This window comes from Amblyomma americanum, chromosome 1 (assembly GCF_052857255.1).
Source record: "Amblyomma americanum isolate KBUSLIRL-KWMA chromosome 1, ASM5285725v1, whole genome shotgun sequence".
Classification (NCBI taxonomy): domain Eukaryota; kingdom Metazoa; phylum Arthropoda; class Arachnida; order Ixodida; family Ixodidae; genus Amblyomma; species Amblyomma americanum.
This window is the reverse complement of record NC_135497.1, coordinates 249,052,874-249,070,546: the sequence shown is the minus strand read 5'-3', so window position 1 is coordinate 249,070,546 and position 17,673 is coordinate 249,052,874. Positions and strand designations below refer to the sequence as shown.

The following is a 17,673-nucleotide window of genomic DNA, read 5'->3' as shown; positions in this document are numbered from 1 at the left end:
AACCATGGGCGCGCAAACTGCTGAGTGAGATAGTTCGTTTGAGCGTCTTAGTTTATCACAAATCTTCTAACTCGCCCACCTATTCATTTCTTCAGTAGAATATAGCTGCGTAAGCTTGCTGGATTATACTATATAAATTTCTATTTAATGCCGCAAGCATAGAAAGGCACGGCCGAGCTGGCAACATGAGCCCACATGTTATTGTGAAATTATACGTATTTGCTTGCGCCCGTTACCTTAGTTCGAGTGCCGGTGTAGCAAATAGCATAACTAATTTCATTAAAACAGTAACTTCTTTTAGCCCGCCACGGTTGCTAAGTGCTCGCTTTTTCTCTTGCCTCTTTCAATTGTAATCCTCCCTCTTCTTCCCCCAATTTTTTTTCTTGTAATTTACATAGGTAATTTACATAGGTAAACGTATGCTTCCGTCTGCCCGGCCCTTTCACTCGCAGTACGGGAAGAAGAGCTACGTGGTCAAAGCCATCTGCTTTTCTCCGGACTCAACCAAGCTGGCCGTGGCTCAAACGGACAACATCATCTACGTTTACAAAATCGGCGAAGATTGGTGACTCTTCTCCCCCTTAGCGCACCCTTTCATGCCCCATGTTTTGCACCACTTAAATGCGGACCCCAAAACATGCGGTCGGCACGCTGCCCTCAGCATGCGCTTCACTCTTGCTTGACGGCCCGAGGAAAACATTTACGGCATTTGCACGTATTGCTCACTGCTGAACCGTATCGGCCGGCTGCTCTCCACAGCGCGAATAATTTGCTTTCACGGTGGCTCTTGGGTTTCATTTCAGGGGAGAAAAGAAGGTCATATGCAACAAGTTCATTCAGCAAAGCGCCGTCACGTGCATGGCTTGGCCCCACCACGGTCCCATCGCCTTCGGACTCGCCGACGGCAAAGTGAGCGCGGGTGTTTCGCTTGGCCATGACTCACGACACCTGACGCGGAGTTGCGCGTGCGCACGTCAGGACACGCTGTGACTCCATTAGATACGACTGGTGTGCACCTCGCAGGTCAAACCAAGAGGCAGCGTTTCTTCCGCGTCGCGTCAGCGTGTGGGCTACTGGCACGGAGCAAGACTATACAGGTGAAACTCCCGTCTGAGCGAGCGAGCGCAGGCGACCAGATAAGGTCACAATTATACGTATGCACCGACGGGGGCGCATGCAGTGGCGGCGCCTTGCGGCGCCTCGTAGAAGCAGCAGGAAAAACAATAAAAAAAAGCAGCGCCCGGGCAGGCGGCCCCGGCGCGCTCTCCGGCGGCGCGCGCTCAAAGCAGACGACAAGCAGACGAAACCGGTGTTTGCGTCAGCGGGCACGCCGTGACGTTGTATTTCAGTAGTTTCTTTCCAGGCCGCCAGGCGCCGCCAGCAGGATAGTGGCGCCGCGGGTTGTGACCTTTTCTGGTCGCCGCAGACGGCGGAGTTTCCACTCCTTATAGTCTTCCCCCGTGGCTACTGGCGTCGCCGGAGGCGAAATTCCGGCGCTTGAAGCGAGGCGACGCAGGGAGACACCGATATCTGTTGGGGCCAGATCTCAGCTTCGGCGCCGAAAGTACGTCGTAGGTGGGAACTGGTTGGGATCAATGACTAGCCGCGCATTGGCAGTGACTTCCGGGTTAATCCGCGCCATTGTTGTAACCGCCAAAGGCGCGGCCCATTTCTGCGAAGGCAGCAGCGCTCCTTCTATCCCCGTGCTACTGTCCCTTTTGACCCCAAGTAGTTTCCCGTCGCCGCTGAATAGGACGATTAGCTAAGGGTAAGGGATAATTGAGGGCCTTTATCCACGATTTCTCCCCAGCCTTGTCTGGAGACGCCGGTCCCTGCGCTCTCCTGTGTACGGCTTCTCTCTCCAGCCGTAGCTGAGCGTCAACGGGGCCCACCGATGCCCAACGTTGTCGCTGACCTTGAAGCTGATCCCCACGTCTTGAAATCTTGAACCGTTGTCAAGTACTGGCGCCGGGTCATTTGACATGAGTGCGCACCTGCATTGCAAAAATAGCAAAGTAAAGAAATAAAGAAAGACCCAGCGCGCAGGAACAAAGCACAGAATAAAAGAGGAATGGCCCCAGAGGGCTGCGTACCATGCGAGCGCAGCTTTGTAAAACTAAGCGGCGAGAATATTATCAAGTGTTTCTTTTCTAGCTTCGTTAACAATAACAACAACCATAGATGTTGATTCCGCAATGGCTGCGTTTCTAATGTCAGGTGCGAATGATGCGCTTGGACACTGTCCACTGGAGTGCAGAATGCCGTGGCACCGAGGCTTGTTACGTGAGAGCACGGCCTTTCGCCTAAGTTTTCAGCTGAACGGAGTTAGTTGTTAGTAAGCACGAGTTCGTTTGCGCGCTTTCACTCGTGTTGTTCAACTGAAGTTCTACTGATGCTTACTTGTGACTCTCGTGTTATTTTCATTTTCATTGGTACAATGTCTCGGATGAACGCTGAACACACGCGTTCCTGCTCGCAGGTGCGGAGCGCCAACGTAAAAACCAACAAGTCATCCACGTTGTATGGCACCGAATCCTACGTCGTCTCTGTGGTCAGCAGGTGGGACTGCGGGCGCATCTTGCATGTCGCGTTGCAGTTTTGCACTGTGTGTTGCGGTCGTCGATTAGCGGCGGATTATGAGGATATATTTTCTCCTCATGTGATTTTTTTTTCCTACCCTTGCTGTGGGAATTTAAACACAGGCGCCTAAAGCTAAGATGCTAGTTAAACATCTATCCAGATGTCTATACTCCAGATGGCCCGTTTCTTTGAGCTCTTCGCGCTCAAGCATCTGATGGATACTGCATTTGGTATACTCTGGTACTAGAAGCGTGTTTGGCGACAATTTGCGTCGCTTTTTTATCTTTCATCTGATACTGGATTCAATATTAAGCCACGTAGTTTGTCGTAGATAGTAGCTAGTTTCGGGAATGGGAAACAGTTTCACTGCTATAACAGAAGTCATTACGAGAAAGGTATTTCTTTAATTTTCTGCATTTTGACTTTTCTTTCCTAGCCTGGTTTAGAGTTTGGAAAAAAATTTCTAAAAGAAGAGTTGATTTCAGAAAAGCAAATCTAGTCCACCTATAGGTGGGTTGACCTGATAACATTGCGCGACGCCGCTCTTACTTTGAGCTGCTGATCATTTCCATCTCGCCCTGCCGTCTGTAGCCATCCTGGTTGAGCGACCTCGTGAACAGCGTGGCCGTGGCACTATGTTGGATCGCCGGACAAGCGCGGATTTTTCTTCTTTACTGCACGAAGACTTCAGACAGCTTTACAGCCTTCCCTCGTAACCGTACCAGTGCGTTCAGATGAATGTTAATTCTGTTTTTTGTTGTTGTGCGAAACGGGCAGTGCTGAAAAATCATTAATTTAGCTGCCAATCAAAAGTGTAGCGGTCCCTTGCAGTGTCCGCCCATGCTTCTTGCAATGCTCACGGCACATTCATTTTCATAAAGTCTGAGACACAAAGCTGTCTCCTACGGCATGTTCCAGGATATATTAAGTGGAGCCGTATACGAAGTAGGTTGCCCATGCTTTTATATTCCGACAGATTTCTTTGTTTTCTTTCGGTTTCCTTTGGGTTCTTTTGACTTTGAATTTTTTTGACTTTCGCTGACTTTTACTTGCCCTATTTGTTTGGTTTTTGATGAATTCGTTTGGGCTGCATCGAATTTTATAGTAAAAAACGTTGGGTTGCGCATTCATTCATTCATTTATTCATTCATTCATTCAAAATACCTTACAGGGTCCAGAAGAGCATTGAGTAAGGGGAAAAAACGACATGAGTACAAGACGAACAAGTAGTAAAATACAACACGAAATACAGCGCGGCGTCACCCTCTCCATGGGCGGCGCGTTTCGCAGCTGTCGCCACAGATAGGCCGAGCTACATTTCCCCCACTCTCGCATTCTCTCCCTCCTCCTTCCAAAGTAACCACTCTTCGGATGGTTTCCGTGACAGCCACCTTCCGGCTGCTAATCCCTCGCACTCACCATACCTTCCTCCTTCCACAGTAACCCTCCTCCTTTCAGGGTAACTGCTTCCGGTAATTACCGTGGTAACCAAATCCCGGTTGCGCCTTCTTACGCTCTTACCATACCCTCCTCCTTCCACGATAGCCAGGTGGTTCCCGTGGCAACTCCTCTCCGGTTACGTATTCCTACGCTCTCACATTGCCCTCCTACTTCCACGGTAACTATCCTCTGGTTGGGGATCCCTCCGCTCTCGCGATAGGCTTCCACGGTAACCACATTCCGGGTGGTTCTGGTCGTAACTACCCTCCGGTTACGCATTCCTCCGTTCTCGTCAAACGCTCCTCTTTCCACGGTTACCACCCTCTGAGCTTTTGTTATGCAACCATTCTCCGGCTACGCCGGCTGCTGCTATTGCACCGACGCGAAACCCAGGAACGGCGCTTAATAGCTGTCGCTGTTAAACGTTAAGTTTGCTTCACCTGACAATGAGCTGAAATGTGGCAGAGCACGCTCTGCAGGAGTGGGCAACTGTAGGCGAACTGTTTTGCCTGCTGCTTGCGTTTGTGAAAATGGCGCGCTCTTTCAGTACGTGTACAATGCGACACCATAGGGACCCTTGTCTTCTGCCTTCTAATTAGCGTTAAACGAGCGTGGGCAAAAATTTCACTTATTTCATTTTGCGCATGCGCGTATTTCATTCCACGCCATATTAATTGAACGTTTTAGTAGTTTAATGCGATACCATTTAAGCTACAGCCATGCAGTTTCCTGTTTCTCCGTAAAGAAATTCCCTGATTGGTCGAAATAGGTCACGTGACCTTGTAACGTCGAAAAACCTGCCCTGGTGGGCCATCCTGATTGGTCGAGGGAGGTCACGTCACTTTCTGACGTCGTCACTACCTGCCCACCATGGCAGGTGGAAACCTGGCCTGCAAATCTGCTCACCATTGCAGATGGACCCTGAAAGTTTAGCAGTTGGCCACCGCCTAAAATTCCAAAGGACTTCCGAAATTTTGGAAGTAGGCCCACACGAGAAAATTGATTAAGGTGGATTAGTGGGGGTTAGTTGGTGGGTTCAGGTCGATTAGTGGGTCGGATTAGTGTAATTTCGTATGATAATTCAATCGCAGGTACTCGAACATCCTAGAAGGTGGTGACTCATGCATGCCATATAAGTGCAATGGAACCGGTTACAACCGGAGTTTGGCAGAAATGCCGCAAGGAGAACATTACACACTCATTGTGGACACCCTAGCCGGCAACCGTTTGTCCTTTACAATGTGGTTAAGGAGGACTCCAAGTTTTTCATTTGTCTATTTATTTACTTACTCTCCAGCATCTCAGGCAAAGGTATCCTGTCTGGGCATGCTGATGGCAGCGTGGTTCGATACTTCCTAACTGACGATGACAGCGGCGAGGTCCAGGTAAGGAATCTACACTTGGTTGTAAATTGTAAGGTTTCACGTTCCGAAGAGACATAAGGGCTATGAGAAACGCCGTGGTGGAGGGCTCTGGATTAATTTAGGCCACTTGGGTTTTTTTAGTGTACGCTGACATCGCACAGCACACGGGCGCCTTTTGCGTTGCACCTCCATCGAAGCGCTGCCGTCGCGGCCGGGTTTGAACCCGGGTCCGACGTATGGTTTCCTTGTGACAGTTTATCGTGGGGCTTTCACGCGCGCGGGCCCTTGACGTATATACCCGTGGGTCGCCATCTCTCACACCAACTACACATATAAACGTTTTAGCGCTTAAAGGACGCACGCGAATATAATTGACACGTCTGAAAACGGAAGCAATGAAACTATGGTGCCACTTGCGCTGTCGCACCAGATGTGCGGCGACGACATTGCTTGGATTCGCAGCGCAATCATTGCAGAAATGTTTGTGAACTAGTTTTGACGATGCTGTTGAAGTCACGCTGGTCAGAATGGGTTGCTGAGTGTGCTGCTGGCCGGTGCGCTTCCATGCCCGGCCGCCAGCCGCCGCACAACCTTCGCAGAAATGGTCGCAAAGAGAACGTGTCATTCGTGGGATGCCGCAGAGACTGATTAACACAGTGCGTAGACACGCTCGCTCGACGATGACTTCTGCTAATATCGTTCTGGCAAGCAGGTAGCCTGTGAATATGAGAAACGTTACGGGACCGTTTTCGCGACTGTGCCAAAACACAATACGCACTGCGTCGTCAGTGCAGCTTGCGATGCGTAGAGTGGCTCCGAACGTGGGGCCCAGAGGGAATGCTATACGCGAATAACGACGCGCAGGGCTATGTATCCCAGAGAGAAGGCTTTTACGGGCAGGGGAGCCCCGAAAGTGGTGCTTAAAAATAATCGCCAAGTGCAGCACATTGTTAGCGCGCGGCTGCAAGGTGAGCCTTGTGTTCAGATTCATTGGATAGATCTCACGCGGCGATATACTTCCCTGCGAGCACCAAGGCAGTGCAAGCTACTACCGACCCTGATGAGAATGCGTCGGAGCAAGAGGACGAGGGCGAGAAACGTGCCCCTTCGGTTTCCGCTCAAGGCTTGTCGAGTTATTTTAACTGCTTTCGCTTCAAATAACTTGCCGATAAGAACTTGACTTTACCACGCAGTAAGTTCATCAGGGTATCTTGCTCCCATGAAGTTTCATTTTAAGCACAGGACGGTCAATTTCCGACATGAATAAAGCAGAACGAGCGCATGGTGACTGCGAAATCCATTCAGTGTAGCTTTCGGAAAGCGGTCGTGGATTCGCTCCTTATTTCGCCAAGTTCGTTCGATGTACAAACTCCTTAGTAAGCTTAGTGAACTGAACTTCTTGCCTTAGTAACCTTACAGTAAATTTTGACCCATTTTTTTTTAATTTCTATAGCATGCCAGTTTTAATTCAGTTTCAAGAAACTTGCAATGTTTCATTTCCGTTCTAGTTGCCTGCCATTTTACTGTGCTTTGAGGCATTCTGCTATTCCAGCTAGTAACCATTTTAGAGTGTTCAAATTGTGGCTGATATAGAGATGGGTCAACGTATTCAATAACTAGGAACCAGACGGCGAACTAGGGAAGGCAAAAGCTTCACAAAAACGATAGAGCGGCGCGGACCATTCCGTAGTGCTATTTTCTTTTTATTAAGCGCTGCTGTCGCGGAGGCTTCTATAGTGAGTTTTGGTACCTGTGTTACCCCCTCGTTTCCCTTCGTAGGGCAAGGTGCTGACGCACCCGTGCCCGCCGTACGCGCTGTGCTGGACAGAGCAGTCCATCATGGCGGCCGGCTGCGATAAGCGCATCATCTTCTACGCACCCCGCGAGGGACGCGTGCAGCAACAGTTCGACTTCAGCCGGCAGCCGGAAGAGCGCGAGTTCGCCGTCGCCGGATGCAGCCCCGGCGGACACGCGCTGGCCGTGGGCAGCTACGACAGGCGAGTGCGCCGCCATTCTCGCCGCTCTCGTCCCGGCAGTCCGACCGTCAGGTTGCGCACTCCCCTGTCCAGGGTAGCCACCCTCGGGGTTCTTCCCATGGCAGCCACCTTCCGGCCTCTTCCTCCTCTCTCCTACACGTCACGAGAGGGAAATCGCCCTCTCCACTTGGCAACCTTCCTACTGTGGCAGACGGAGGCTTCAGAGAACGATGGGAACTTTTTTTCCAACATAAGGGCTCTAATGCTATCGCATTAAAAGACGAAATAGGCACACATGCACAAGAGGAACTGCAGCACAGGTGATCTGGGGAATAAAACGGGATAGACGGAAAACTGTTCAAGTAGTGCAGTAGCAATAGCGTTGCAAGGACAAGCTAGAACGTTGTGTAACAACTGACTCTTTGATGATGGCTATGGGGACGGCAATAAACTATCCGATTTTTCGGTCCCCTCCAGGCAGTAACAGCAAAGCTGTACCGCGAACAAGGTTGTGATCGCTGATGTGCACCGAGAGTGACTGTCGCTGTGCAATTAAAAATTAAGTTCACCTTGTCAACGGCCAGTAGAGATACGCTACTCTGCTGCCGTAATAAAGTGATGACCCATTTCATACCTGCTCATGTTCTACATTTCCGGAATTGAAACTTTTTGTGTTTTTCGTATGTTTTATACGCTAGATCATTAACATTGACTAAAGTCGATTACCCAAAATATACTCTGGCTTGCCTTGAGCAGTTACAAACAATGCCGTTTCGGTTTAGCACCAGCAACCCATATAGCACTGGTTTTTATCATTACTTTAGTTCTTCGCTCACGCTAGCTGGAACAAATCGATGGTAATGCACAATTTTGGCCAGCTTTGTTACCCTGATGTCGCTTGAACAAAAAAAAATCTGTCTCTGGCTGTGTGTGTAACTTTGCGTGGTGTGGCGGGATTTGTTGGTCGAACGCAGAGTTCGGGTGTTCACATGGAGCAGCAGCAAGCGGGCGTGGGACGAAGCGAAGCCAAAGGAACTCCACAACGCCTACACCATATCCAGTTTGGCCTGGAAGCGTGATGGATCCAGGCTTGCCGTGGTACGTACAGCAGTGGACACGGCGCATGCTGTTGTGCGTTGCGTGCCACATTTACCCAATCGCTTGCTATGAGGCGTAACGCTGAAAATATTTTTTTTTCTCGAAGTAAAGGATGCCTCTACTCAATCAACCACATTATCTCTCCTCCCCACGCTACCTTTAATCATTGCCCATAAACACGTTCCTGTTAAAGATGGGCTAAAAAATTTAAAAAAAAACCTGGAGGAGCATTCCAGTGCTGCTTGTGAAATGAAATGACTCTTCATGCATTTCGCACGTGCCAGAAAGTATATAAGGCCCTAAAAAGAAAGCAAGCCAAACGCCTAATTCAAATTCGGGGCCCTTTCCAGTCAACTGACGCTGATAACGTAAAATCAATAATTTACGCTCTAGACCAAGTTTGCCGGCCAAGCAGGCTAGACAGTTCAGCTCGGTGTTATCGTTATATGTGCAGCCTTCCAGCGGCTGGATTTCCTGGCTCCTTCAGTATTGGGCCGGGTATACGAAAGGGTTTTTGCAGGCAGTGATGTCCTACAGGTGTACAACAGCATATAGAATCGTCTGCAAATAAATAAAAAATAAGCTGTCCAGAAGCTCGATAAAACTTTCATACTGCGTGAATATCTTACAGAGCTTTTTTAGAGACGGATGCGCGTTCGCATGCTCTACAGATGCGCGTCAATGCACAGGTTCGCGTATCACATCGCTTTTGTCGACTTTTGAAATGTTTAACAAGTGTCGACTCCCGAAACGTCTCTCTTTGCAGGGGACTCTTTGCGGAGCCATTCTGAGCTACGATTGCAGCTTACGCAAGACACTTTACAACAACAAGTTTGAAATCACCTTCGTGGGGCCGAGCCAGGTCAGCCTCCTTTTAAGCACTTCGGTTTTTTCGGAACAACCTTGCGTTGCACTTGTCAGCCAACCTCCAAATTCGTATGCGCAGTTTGTAGAGCTCACGAAGAGACAAGCCAGTCATCTTGCACCCGGTTTCCCGGACAAGCGCGCTGTTTACAAGATAAGGTCTTACTCTGCAGAACTGGCGACTGACAACCGTGATACTCAACGTACGAGCCACTGTCAACGGCATTCAGTGTGGCGCAATGCAAGATGCAGATGGAACTGAAGAGAGGTCCCGAACTCATCTCGCCGCGGAGCTGCTTACTGACGAACTTCTGCCTACCGCTGGCCAGTAACCGGAAAAGGTGGAGGAGGGGACGGGGAGAAGCAATGCACCCTTACGTACACCGATTTAAATTCTTCGGCCGCCTTAGACGTTGTAAAAGTCAAACGGTGACGCACACCCGAGCCCAGTCCGAAGGTCAGGGTCGGAGATTACTATCCCTCGATTTCAGCACAAGGTATTCCCAACTTACAAGTAAGACGCGGTGAGAAACCGGCCGGTGTCACACTGAGAACAGCGATGAAGATGTGCGATAGTGGTGAAACAAAAAAAAAAACAAACTAGGGTGTTAGACGTACGGCGCCTCCATCGCCAGAACAAGGGCTAAATATTTTGGGCGAGCGGGCCGTACGAAAAGTCCTAGAGGGCCGTATATTCAGCGCGGGCCGAGCGTGTTTGGGACCTCTGGTATAAAATGTGGTATAGAAACTACTGTTTAAAACCAGTAGTTTCTGGTATGGAACGTTGAGCCTACAGACCAGCATGAGTATGGAGAAGCCGAAGTCTCGTTCGCTTGTTAGAGGCAACTAAAAATGCTAACAAAACCTGTATATGACTTCGAGACCGGCAATCGCCACAGGCAGAGTATTCTTGAAGGAGTCTGTGGGGCATTGCGCGCAGGCCCTGATCGTGAACCTGGCGACGAAAACGAAGAGCACGCTCAAGTCTCAGTACGGCCACGAGATCCAGGACATCAAGATCCTGGGCCGGGACCGCTACCTGGTGGCGTACACGGCGGCCACGCTGCTGCTGGGTGACTTGCTGCAGGACAAGTTCTGCGAGGTTTGGCCCGGATCACGAGGCGCGCGTTTCACTCCGCGCTGCCTGGCGCGCTCTCTGACCGACACAATTGCCGCATCTTGCAGGTCTTCTGGGAGGGGACGTCGAGGAACGAGAAGTTCTACTTCGAAACCGAAAACGTGCGTGCCATCATATGAGCATCTTAGCGCATTTTCACACAAGGCAAAAGTAAAGGCTCAGTAAGACCCGCAGGAGCTTAGTAAGAGCGAGCACCTTTTTATGCTCTCTCGCAGAGCTGTAAGACCAACCAACGAGAATAGACGCTGGGTTTCGTGCGTTGTAACAGAGCAGCCGATTCGATTTCAGCGCGGAATTGTTATGTTATACTTATTTCGCAGGTCTGCATGATTTTCAACGCTGGCGAACTGTCGCTAGTCGAGTATGGGCACAATGAGATCCTCGGATCGGTGCGCACAGAGTTCATGAATCCGCATCTGTTAAGGTAAGTTGTCTAGCAACGTTTCGTGAAAGCATGTCATGCTGTTGTTTTCGTAAGAGGGAAAATCACGTTATTAAATAGCGACAGATTAAGCGCTCAAAAGATCCGGGGCAGTCACCCAATTTCATGGTACAACGCCAGCCATTTACTGCAAGTATGATGAGTTGGGGTGCGGGGAATGGGGAGAAGGGAGTTCAGAGGGCTACTGGGTACTGAAAGAGACAGTGCTCTAGATTGGCATAGGGTGAGGGGCAGCTGGGGCCGGACGGGTAAGACCCTATGCGAAAGAGGTGCAGGCGAGCTGGGGTGGGGAGGGTGTTGGTGTGAAGCTGGCTAAAACGTAAACGCTTCTGGCGTGTTCTTTCAATCATCTTCATTTATTCCTTATTGCAGTGTGCGTCTCAACGAGCGCAGGCGAGCTGGGGCACCGGACAACAAGAAACTGGCATATTTAATCGACCTCAAGACTATTTTTGTTGGTGCGTGCATTTTCCCTATCAGTTGAGATTTACATTTTTGAAGGCTTAGAGTACAGGCAACGACGCCTTGGCTTCATGTATGGCGAGAATATGCTCAGGAACGATTGCCGCTTAACAAGGCAACACAGACTTGCGCGGTACGCTGATTGAAATAGTACTAAATCACACAGCAATAACAGGGATAACGGCGCTTAAACAAACTCAAGGTTTAACCACACCTCTCTAAGAATTCTGATTTAAATGTTTCAGTCGGAGCGATATTAGAAAAAAGTCATAACACCGCAAGAACACTGTCCATATCTCCTTTCCGTTCAACGAATTCGGCAACAGTGGTGATAGCAGCTTTCAAATAGTAATACAGCGAGTAATTTTTTTTTTGTTTTCATTTGCCGCTGGTCATGGTAGAGTAGTCTGAAAAGTTCGCGTACTTCATCTTGGAAGCAATAACTTATACCCGCGCCTGGCTGAAGGAACAGCTACTCACTGTAACAGCGCAAAGTGTAACGGAATCGGGATTGTTCCAACGTAAAACGTTGTTCAGTCGTGCGAAGAGACATGGACAGGCGTGGCGCAACTCGTGTGTCACTGCCCGTTGTGGCTCTTGTTCGCGCGCAGTGGACCTGGTGACAGGCATGACGCTGGCCCAAGTGCCGCACGACTCCAAGATAGACTGGCTCGAGCTGAACGAGACGGGCCAGAAGCTACTCTTCCGCGATAGACGCCAGCGGGTAAGTCCTCAAGGGCTGGTTTCAGCCGGATGGCACTGCACCCGGCAGCTGGAACACGCCTTGTTAACAGCGTCGGTACTGAACTCTGTGAGCAAGACGGACGCAGCCTTAGTGAGCGTTTCCTCGCGGTAAAACGCTGTGTCTGCATTAACTGGATCATTTCTCAGAAAATTCCCGAGGCGGCGAAAGTTGCATTAAAGAAAAAAATATGCTGCCACCGCCTGGAAGACATTGAAGTATCGAGCGTTAGCTGTTTGGTACCGCAATCTATCGTCCATGAGATGTATTACTGCGTGATTAGGCTAATTTTCCATACCTCGCGGCGAGCGGGTGCCTATACCTCCTTGAGGTCGGGTATTTTTGACTAATTTGGGCCGACAAAGTTTTTCGACTATTTGGAGGGCATTTTTCCTTGCCTTAAGGAGGTAGGTGCCCGGTCGCCATGAGGTATTAAATTGTGAGCTGCCGAGTGCTGACGTGACGACCGCCATGTTAAGCCTAACCATAACTAAATATTAACCTCATTAGGCGATATTGGTGTCTAATAGGTTTTAAGCATCGAACCTGTTACGAATATGTCATTAGTTAGATCACGACGTCATCGGTTATAATAAATTAAATTTTAGCCTAGCCATAACTAAATATTAACTTCATTAGTTAATATTGGTGTCTAACGTCACAAATTCAGTGACCTCACCAATCAGTCACCAATTAAAAATACTAATGACGTCACCAATCAATCACAAATTCGGTTGCTATATCTATTTACTATGGGGGCCGCCATCTTGAATTCCTCGGACTTAGCAAATTTCACGCCGAAGGGAGGTGGTAGCAGACCCCAAGAAATCGAGAAACGTGGTGAATAAGACCTAACACTCTGAAAATTACCCTTTTACTTCACTGTAGCCTTGTGATCGCTGGTCTGTGGTCTATGGCAGGTTTAACGTCCCAAAGCGACTCAGGCTATGAGGGACGCCGTAGTGAAGGGCTCCGCAAATTTCGCCCACCTGGGGTTCTTTAACGTGCATTGACATCGCACAGCACACGGGCCCCTAGAATTTCGCCTCCATCGAAATTCGAGCGCCGCGGCCGGGATCGAACCCGCGTGTTTCGGGTCAGCAGCCGAGCGCCATAACCACTGAGCCACCGCGGCGGCTTGTGATCGCTGGGGAAACCAGCCCGACCGTTCGAAAGCAAGCTACGTTCCTGAGCAAAAATTCACCGTGATCGGGGGTTGAACTCGGGTTCATTGCTAGACTAGGACATTATTTTGACTTAAACGTAAGCGCACAAGAAGACGGGAAGACGGGGACATGAGAGAGACACAGGACTCAATTCTAACTTGCAACTAATTTTATTGGCGACAAGGAAGCGTACAAATGCGGAAGCGAACAAAACAAAAAGAGGAAGAATTCAGCGCATGCGTGAGCCATTTCTATCCAAGAACGTTTACGTTTTCGTCAAAATTATGAGAAGCCAGCTAGCCCGAGCAACTGCCTTGTTAGACTAGGACAGTCGCTGTAAACGAATTGAGCTTTTGCCGTTTTGCGTAATTCTTCCCGTACAACTGTCGAACTAGCACTAGAACCATGCCTTCGGAGACTCGAAATGGAGCCTCGGAGTTCTAGCCTTACCCTACGCCCTTCGTTTATTAGCGAGGAAAAAGAAATGACGGACAATTTAGCGTGGTTGGGCCAAATGTGAGTTGGGTGCGCTCGCACTTATGTTTTCACTTCGGTTTTCGTTCGAGGCTCGGTGTAAGAGGCCAATGCGATAGCGACGTGTTCCGGATCCATTGCGCACGAATGGACGTTGAGGAAGACAACGACATCCAAAGCACAGCGCGTGAGACTTGCGGGATGTTCGGCTGCGGCGATGGTGCAGTGGTGTCGTGCAGTAGCCAACGAAGATGATCTGTTCGCGCCGCCGCGGGTTCGAAACCCACTCGTGGCCATAGAGAGTTTTGCCATAAAGTTTTGCATGCCACCTGCCAGAGGCTTCAGACAGACAGACACGGGCGAAATCACAAATTGAAGGTTTTAGCGCTAGCGCACTAAAAGGAAGATGAAGCGACGAGCAAAAATGACAGCATCTGATCGTTTTGCTTTTGACACAAGTTCCTCCCTTACGCGTGACGTTCATGGCGACTTATAGGCAGATGTCCGAAAGGGAGGAAAGACTCGACGAACTGAGTACCAAATTATAGCTGGCTCAAACAGACCATTCAGGGTGATTTAACGCCTAACCTGGCGCGCTATCGTGCGATGAAAATGATCTTGGAATCTCAATGCAGTGGAACGATCTTGCATGGATATCCTTACTGTGCAGTATAAGGCAATATTTTTGCCGTAGGCGAGCGCACCCTGAGTCTGGTAGTGAATTCATTCAGCGAAGACACATTGTGAGTGTATTTAATAGCGTATCTTCTATTTCAGCTAAGCCTGTTCGACATTGCGACCCAAGCCAAAGTGACGCTTCTCAACAACTGCACGTTCGTTCAGGTCGGTGCTCCTGCAACCATACGCTGTTGTGCCTCCCGGGCAAGCCTTTACCACATCATTACAAGGCCGACTCCTCGGCCTTTATTCTGAGCACGTTTTTAGCAAATTACTCAATCTCCTGGTAAGGGAAAACAATCCGCAATATTTTCCATTTTAAAAGGGGCGTTCAACGCAAAAGTGGAGCAAACTTCGGGGCTGTTATTATTTTCTTCTCGCACGACGCGACGCTCGGCGGCGATATGAAAGCTTACAGGGCACAGATATCCGATATGAGGATTAAAAAAAAAGAGGCAAAATGAAACAATAGAAAGCCCCTGAATGGAAACGAGGGGTTAGTGCATGCTGAGCTCTGAGTAGTCAAGAGCGGCAGCGCAAGCCAAAGACAGCGGCGCAGAGATGACAGAACGGATGCCAGCTTTCGTTCCTCACCGCGCCGTTGTCTTTGGCTGCCGCTCTCGTTGATTGAATAAGCAAAAGAAGAAACCACCAGCGCGCTGCTTAGTCACAGAGGCGCTGCACGAGCTATAGCTACTGCGAGATCGTCACATTTCAGGCTATTGGACTACCCACTAATGTAGAGCTTGGCGCGTGTGTAGGCAAGGAAGAATAGGGAGCAACACACTACTAAACCATTAAAGATGAAGCCGTCATATCATCATATCTTTTTTTTTCTTCTCTCAACTACTACCCAAGATCACGCTCATGAATGGGTCATGAACAACAATAAAGATGCTTTGCTGTTTTTTTTATTCTTTTATCGCAATAGCATCGCTGCAGGCATCGCAGCCACGTGAGGTGAAAGCGTTTCGTTAACAAAGGCGCTCTTCCAGACTGGAGGTAATTGTCAGACCGGGAACTTATCCAACGATAAAAAACCTGGTTCGAACTTCGAGACAAATTGAACCGACATTGACGTAGTACGTGCTAGCTTTACCATAGTTACAGCGCCTTAGTGTCGCGCGTCACGTATTACCTGCATTTAAGGCGCGAGAAGAATGCACGAAATAGTGAGGTGGCAAACTATAGTAATTTAGATGTAAGGAAAACGCATCTTAATTAGCTGCTGCTGCTGCTATTTCGTCTCTGCAAACCTAGTGGCTGGCGAACTGAAACGCCACTGCCGCAATTGTATACCTTGCGGCCGGGTGCGTGCGATTGTTTCGCAGTGGGTGCCTGACAGCGACGTGGTGGTGGCGCAAAGCCGCAGCGTGCTCTATGTCTGGTACAACGTGGACGCCCCAGAGAGGACCACCAACATCCCCATCAAGGTATGTGGCTCCAATGTGCACATTGGCGATCGGGAAAGCTGTTTCGACAGCAACCTGAGTAAACCACAAGTTCATTTACGGCCTGAACCCCCCCAAAAAACGCGCACTTGCGGTCACTCATTATGAACAGTTCACTTGCGTGGCAATATGGCGGTGATTACAAAGGATCGATTTTACAGGTTCTCTCTGAAGAAAGAATAAGCCCAACATCCGAAAGGAGGGGCTCGTGTGCCTGACAAGGCGTCTTGCTGGCGAAGCGACGTGAATCGACGCTCATGCTACCAAAACCTTTTAAAACGTCCCTTTCTTGTGCCTCCTTAGGGGGACGTCGTGGACATCGAGCGCGAAGATGGCAAGACTGAAGTCATCGTCAACGAGGGTCTCACAACAGTTGGCTACCCACTCAAAGAAGGTCTTATCGAATTCGGCACAGCGATCACCGACGGCGACTTTGGACGGTAAGAGGAAGGATGCGATTAGCCAAACCTGTTGCCAGATTATCGCAATAGTTTTTTTCTGTAAGAGGCTCTGAAATGTCTTCTGAGGACAGCACATAAACCTGCTGTGGTCATGAATACCTGAGCCAAATACAGTCGAACCTCGTTACAACTAAACGGTTTATAACGAAATAATGTATATAACGAAGGAATGACGATTCCCCTTCGAAGCTCGGTCAACACGGGCTATAACGAAGCCACGGCTATAACGAATTATTCGCCGGGCCCCTTCTACTTCGTTATAACGAGGTTAAACTTCTACACACAGCAGAGAACATACAATCGTGCCCAAAATTTGGCGAACACTTTCCGGCCACTTTTTCATACTGGCGCCTTGTTCCCTTTCACGCTACTGCGTATATCGGTTAAGAGATGGCTATTAGATTCTTTCAGACTTCACGCAGCTACCATGGCTGCGGTCAGTCAGCCACGTCGCTCCGGCGGCTTAGGAATCTTCGCCTTCCGGGGAATCGGCAGCCGGACGTGGGGCTGAATGGTTTGCAGAGCCGGTGGGTTGGGGCTGGCAGAGGAGTGCCAACTTTTCAGCATGCAAGCAGTGACAAGAGGAGATGGAAAGGCTCTAAAACGCTGAAATTGAAATTCTGACTGCAAATAACTCAGCTTCTAACAAGCGCGTTAAAAAAATTCTTGCTGGAGGATAGTCGTGAAGGGACGTTCTTTAACATTCCAGGCTTATCTCAACTTCATCGAGAGTCACTTTCAGAGCCCTTTTAGAGCCTGTTTATTTCCTAAGGAAACAAAAGAGGTTGGCTGAATTAAGAATAAGTGTTTGCAGATCTAATGAAGTCCAGAAAACGCCTACGATGGAGTGCATGTCTCCCAGCAGCATTGGACGCCGCACTGTCGAGCACGACACTCGTTATTGACATTTGTCGGACTCTCCTTGGTATCAGTGCTAGGAAGATCCATACCAGGCGGTGGATGTCGTCTTCGACTTCTCGGGAAAAGACCGCTAGGGCAGTCTCATGTTACATTCACGCGTTCATGTCCAAGCGCACCGTATTGCGCGGCCGGTGCGCGTATCGCCGAGTCGAAGAGGCCGGCGACATTGGTGCCCACGCGCGCAGCGCGGTGGCCTACCTGGAGAGCCTGGAGCTGACCGAGGAGACGGAGACAATGTGGCGCACGCTGGGACAGATGGCACTCGAGGAACGCCTGGTGGCCGTGGCCGAGCGCTCGTACGCTGCCCTTGGCGACCTGGCTCGGGCGCGCTTCCTGGCGCACGTCATCCGCCTACAGGAGGACGCCGCCAGGGCCACGGTACGCTCTGGCTGCTCGATACTCTCGCGCCTGTGCCA

The 17,673-nt window shown here is 49.7% G+C and overlaps 1 protein-coding gene across 1 annotated transcript in view; it reads left to right on the top strand.

The window, feature by feature from the left end:
* The window catches only part of Oseg2 (intraflagellar transport protein Oseg2), a 68,023-nt gene that overhangs the window by 13,732 nt on the left and 36,618 nt on the right, over positions 1–17,673 (top strand). Inside the window, exons 3-18 of the mRNA XM_077629399.1 lie at positions 453–565; positions 804–909; positions 2,480–2,559; positions 5,318–5,405; positions 7,164–7,381; positions 8,335–8,458; positions 9,225–9,320; positions 10,263–10,424; positions 10,508–10,561; positions 10,781–10,884; positions 11,275–11,360; positions 11,976–12,088; positions 14,524–14,589; positions 15,756–15,857; positions 16,179–16,315; positions 17,443–17,635. Of these exons, the coding sequence (XP_077485525.1) occupies positions 453–565; positions 804–909; positions 2,480–2,559; positions 5,318–5,405; positions 7,164–7,381; positions 8,335–8,458; positions 9,225–9,320; positions 10,263–10,424; positions 10,508–10,561; positions 10,781–10,884; positions 11,275–11,360; positions 11,976–12,088; positions 14,524–14,589; positions 15,756–15,857; positions 16,179–16,315; positions 17,443–17,635 (1,842 nt within the window). The remainder of the gene's footprint in view (positions 1–452; positions 566–803; positions 910–2,479; positions 2,560–5,317; positions 5,406–7,163; positions 7,382–8,334; positions 8,459–9,224; positions 9,321–10,262; positions 10,425–10,507; positions 10,562–10,780; positions 10,885–11,274; positions 11,361–11,975; positions 12,089–14,523; positions 14,590–15,755; positions 15,858–16,178; positions 16,316–17,442; positions 17,636–17,673) is intronic.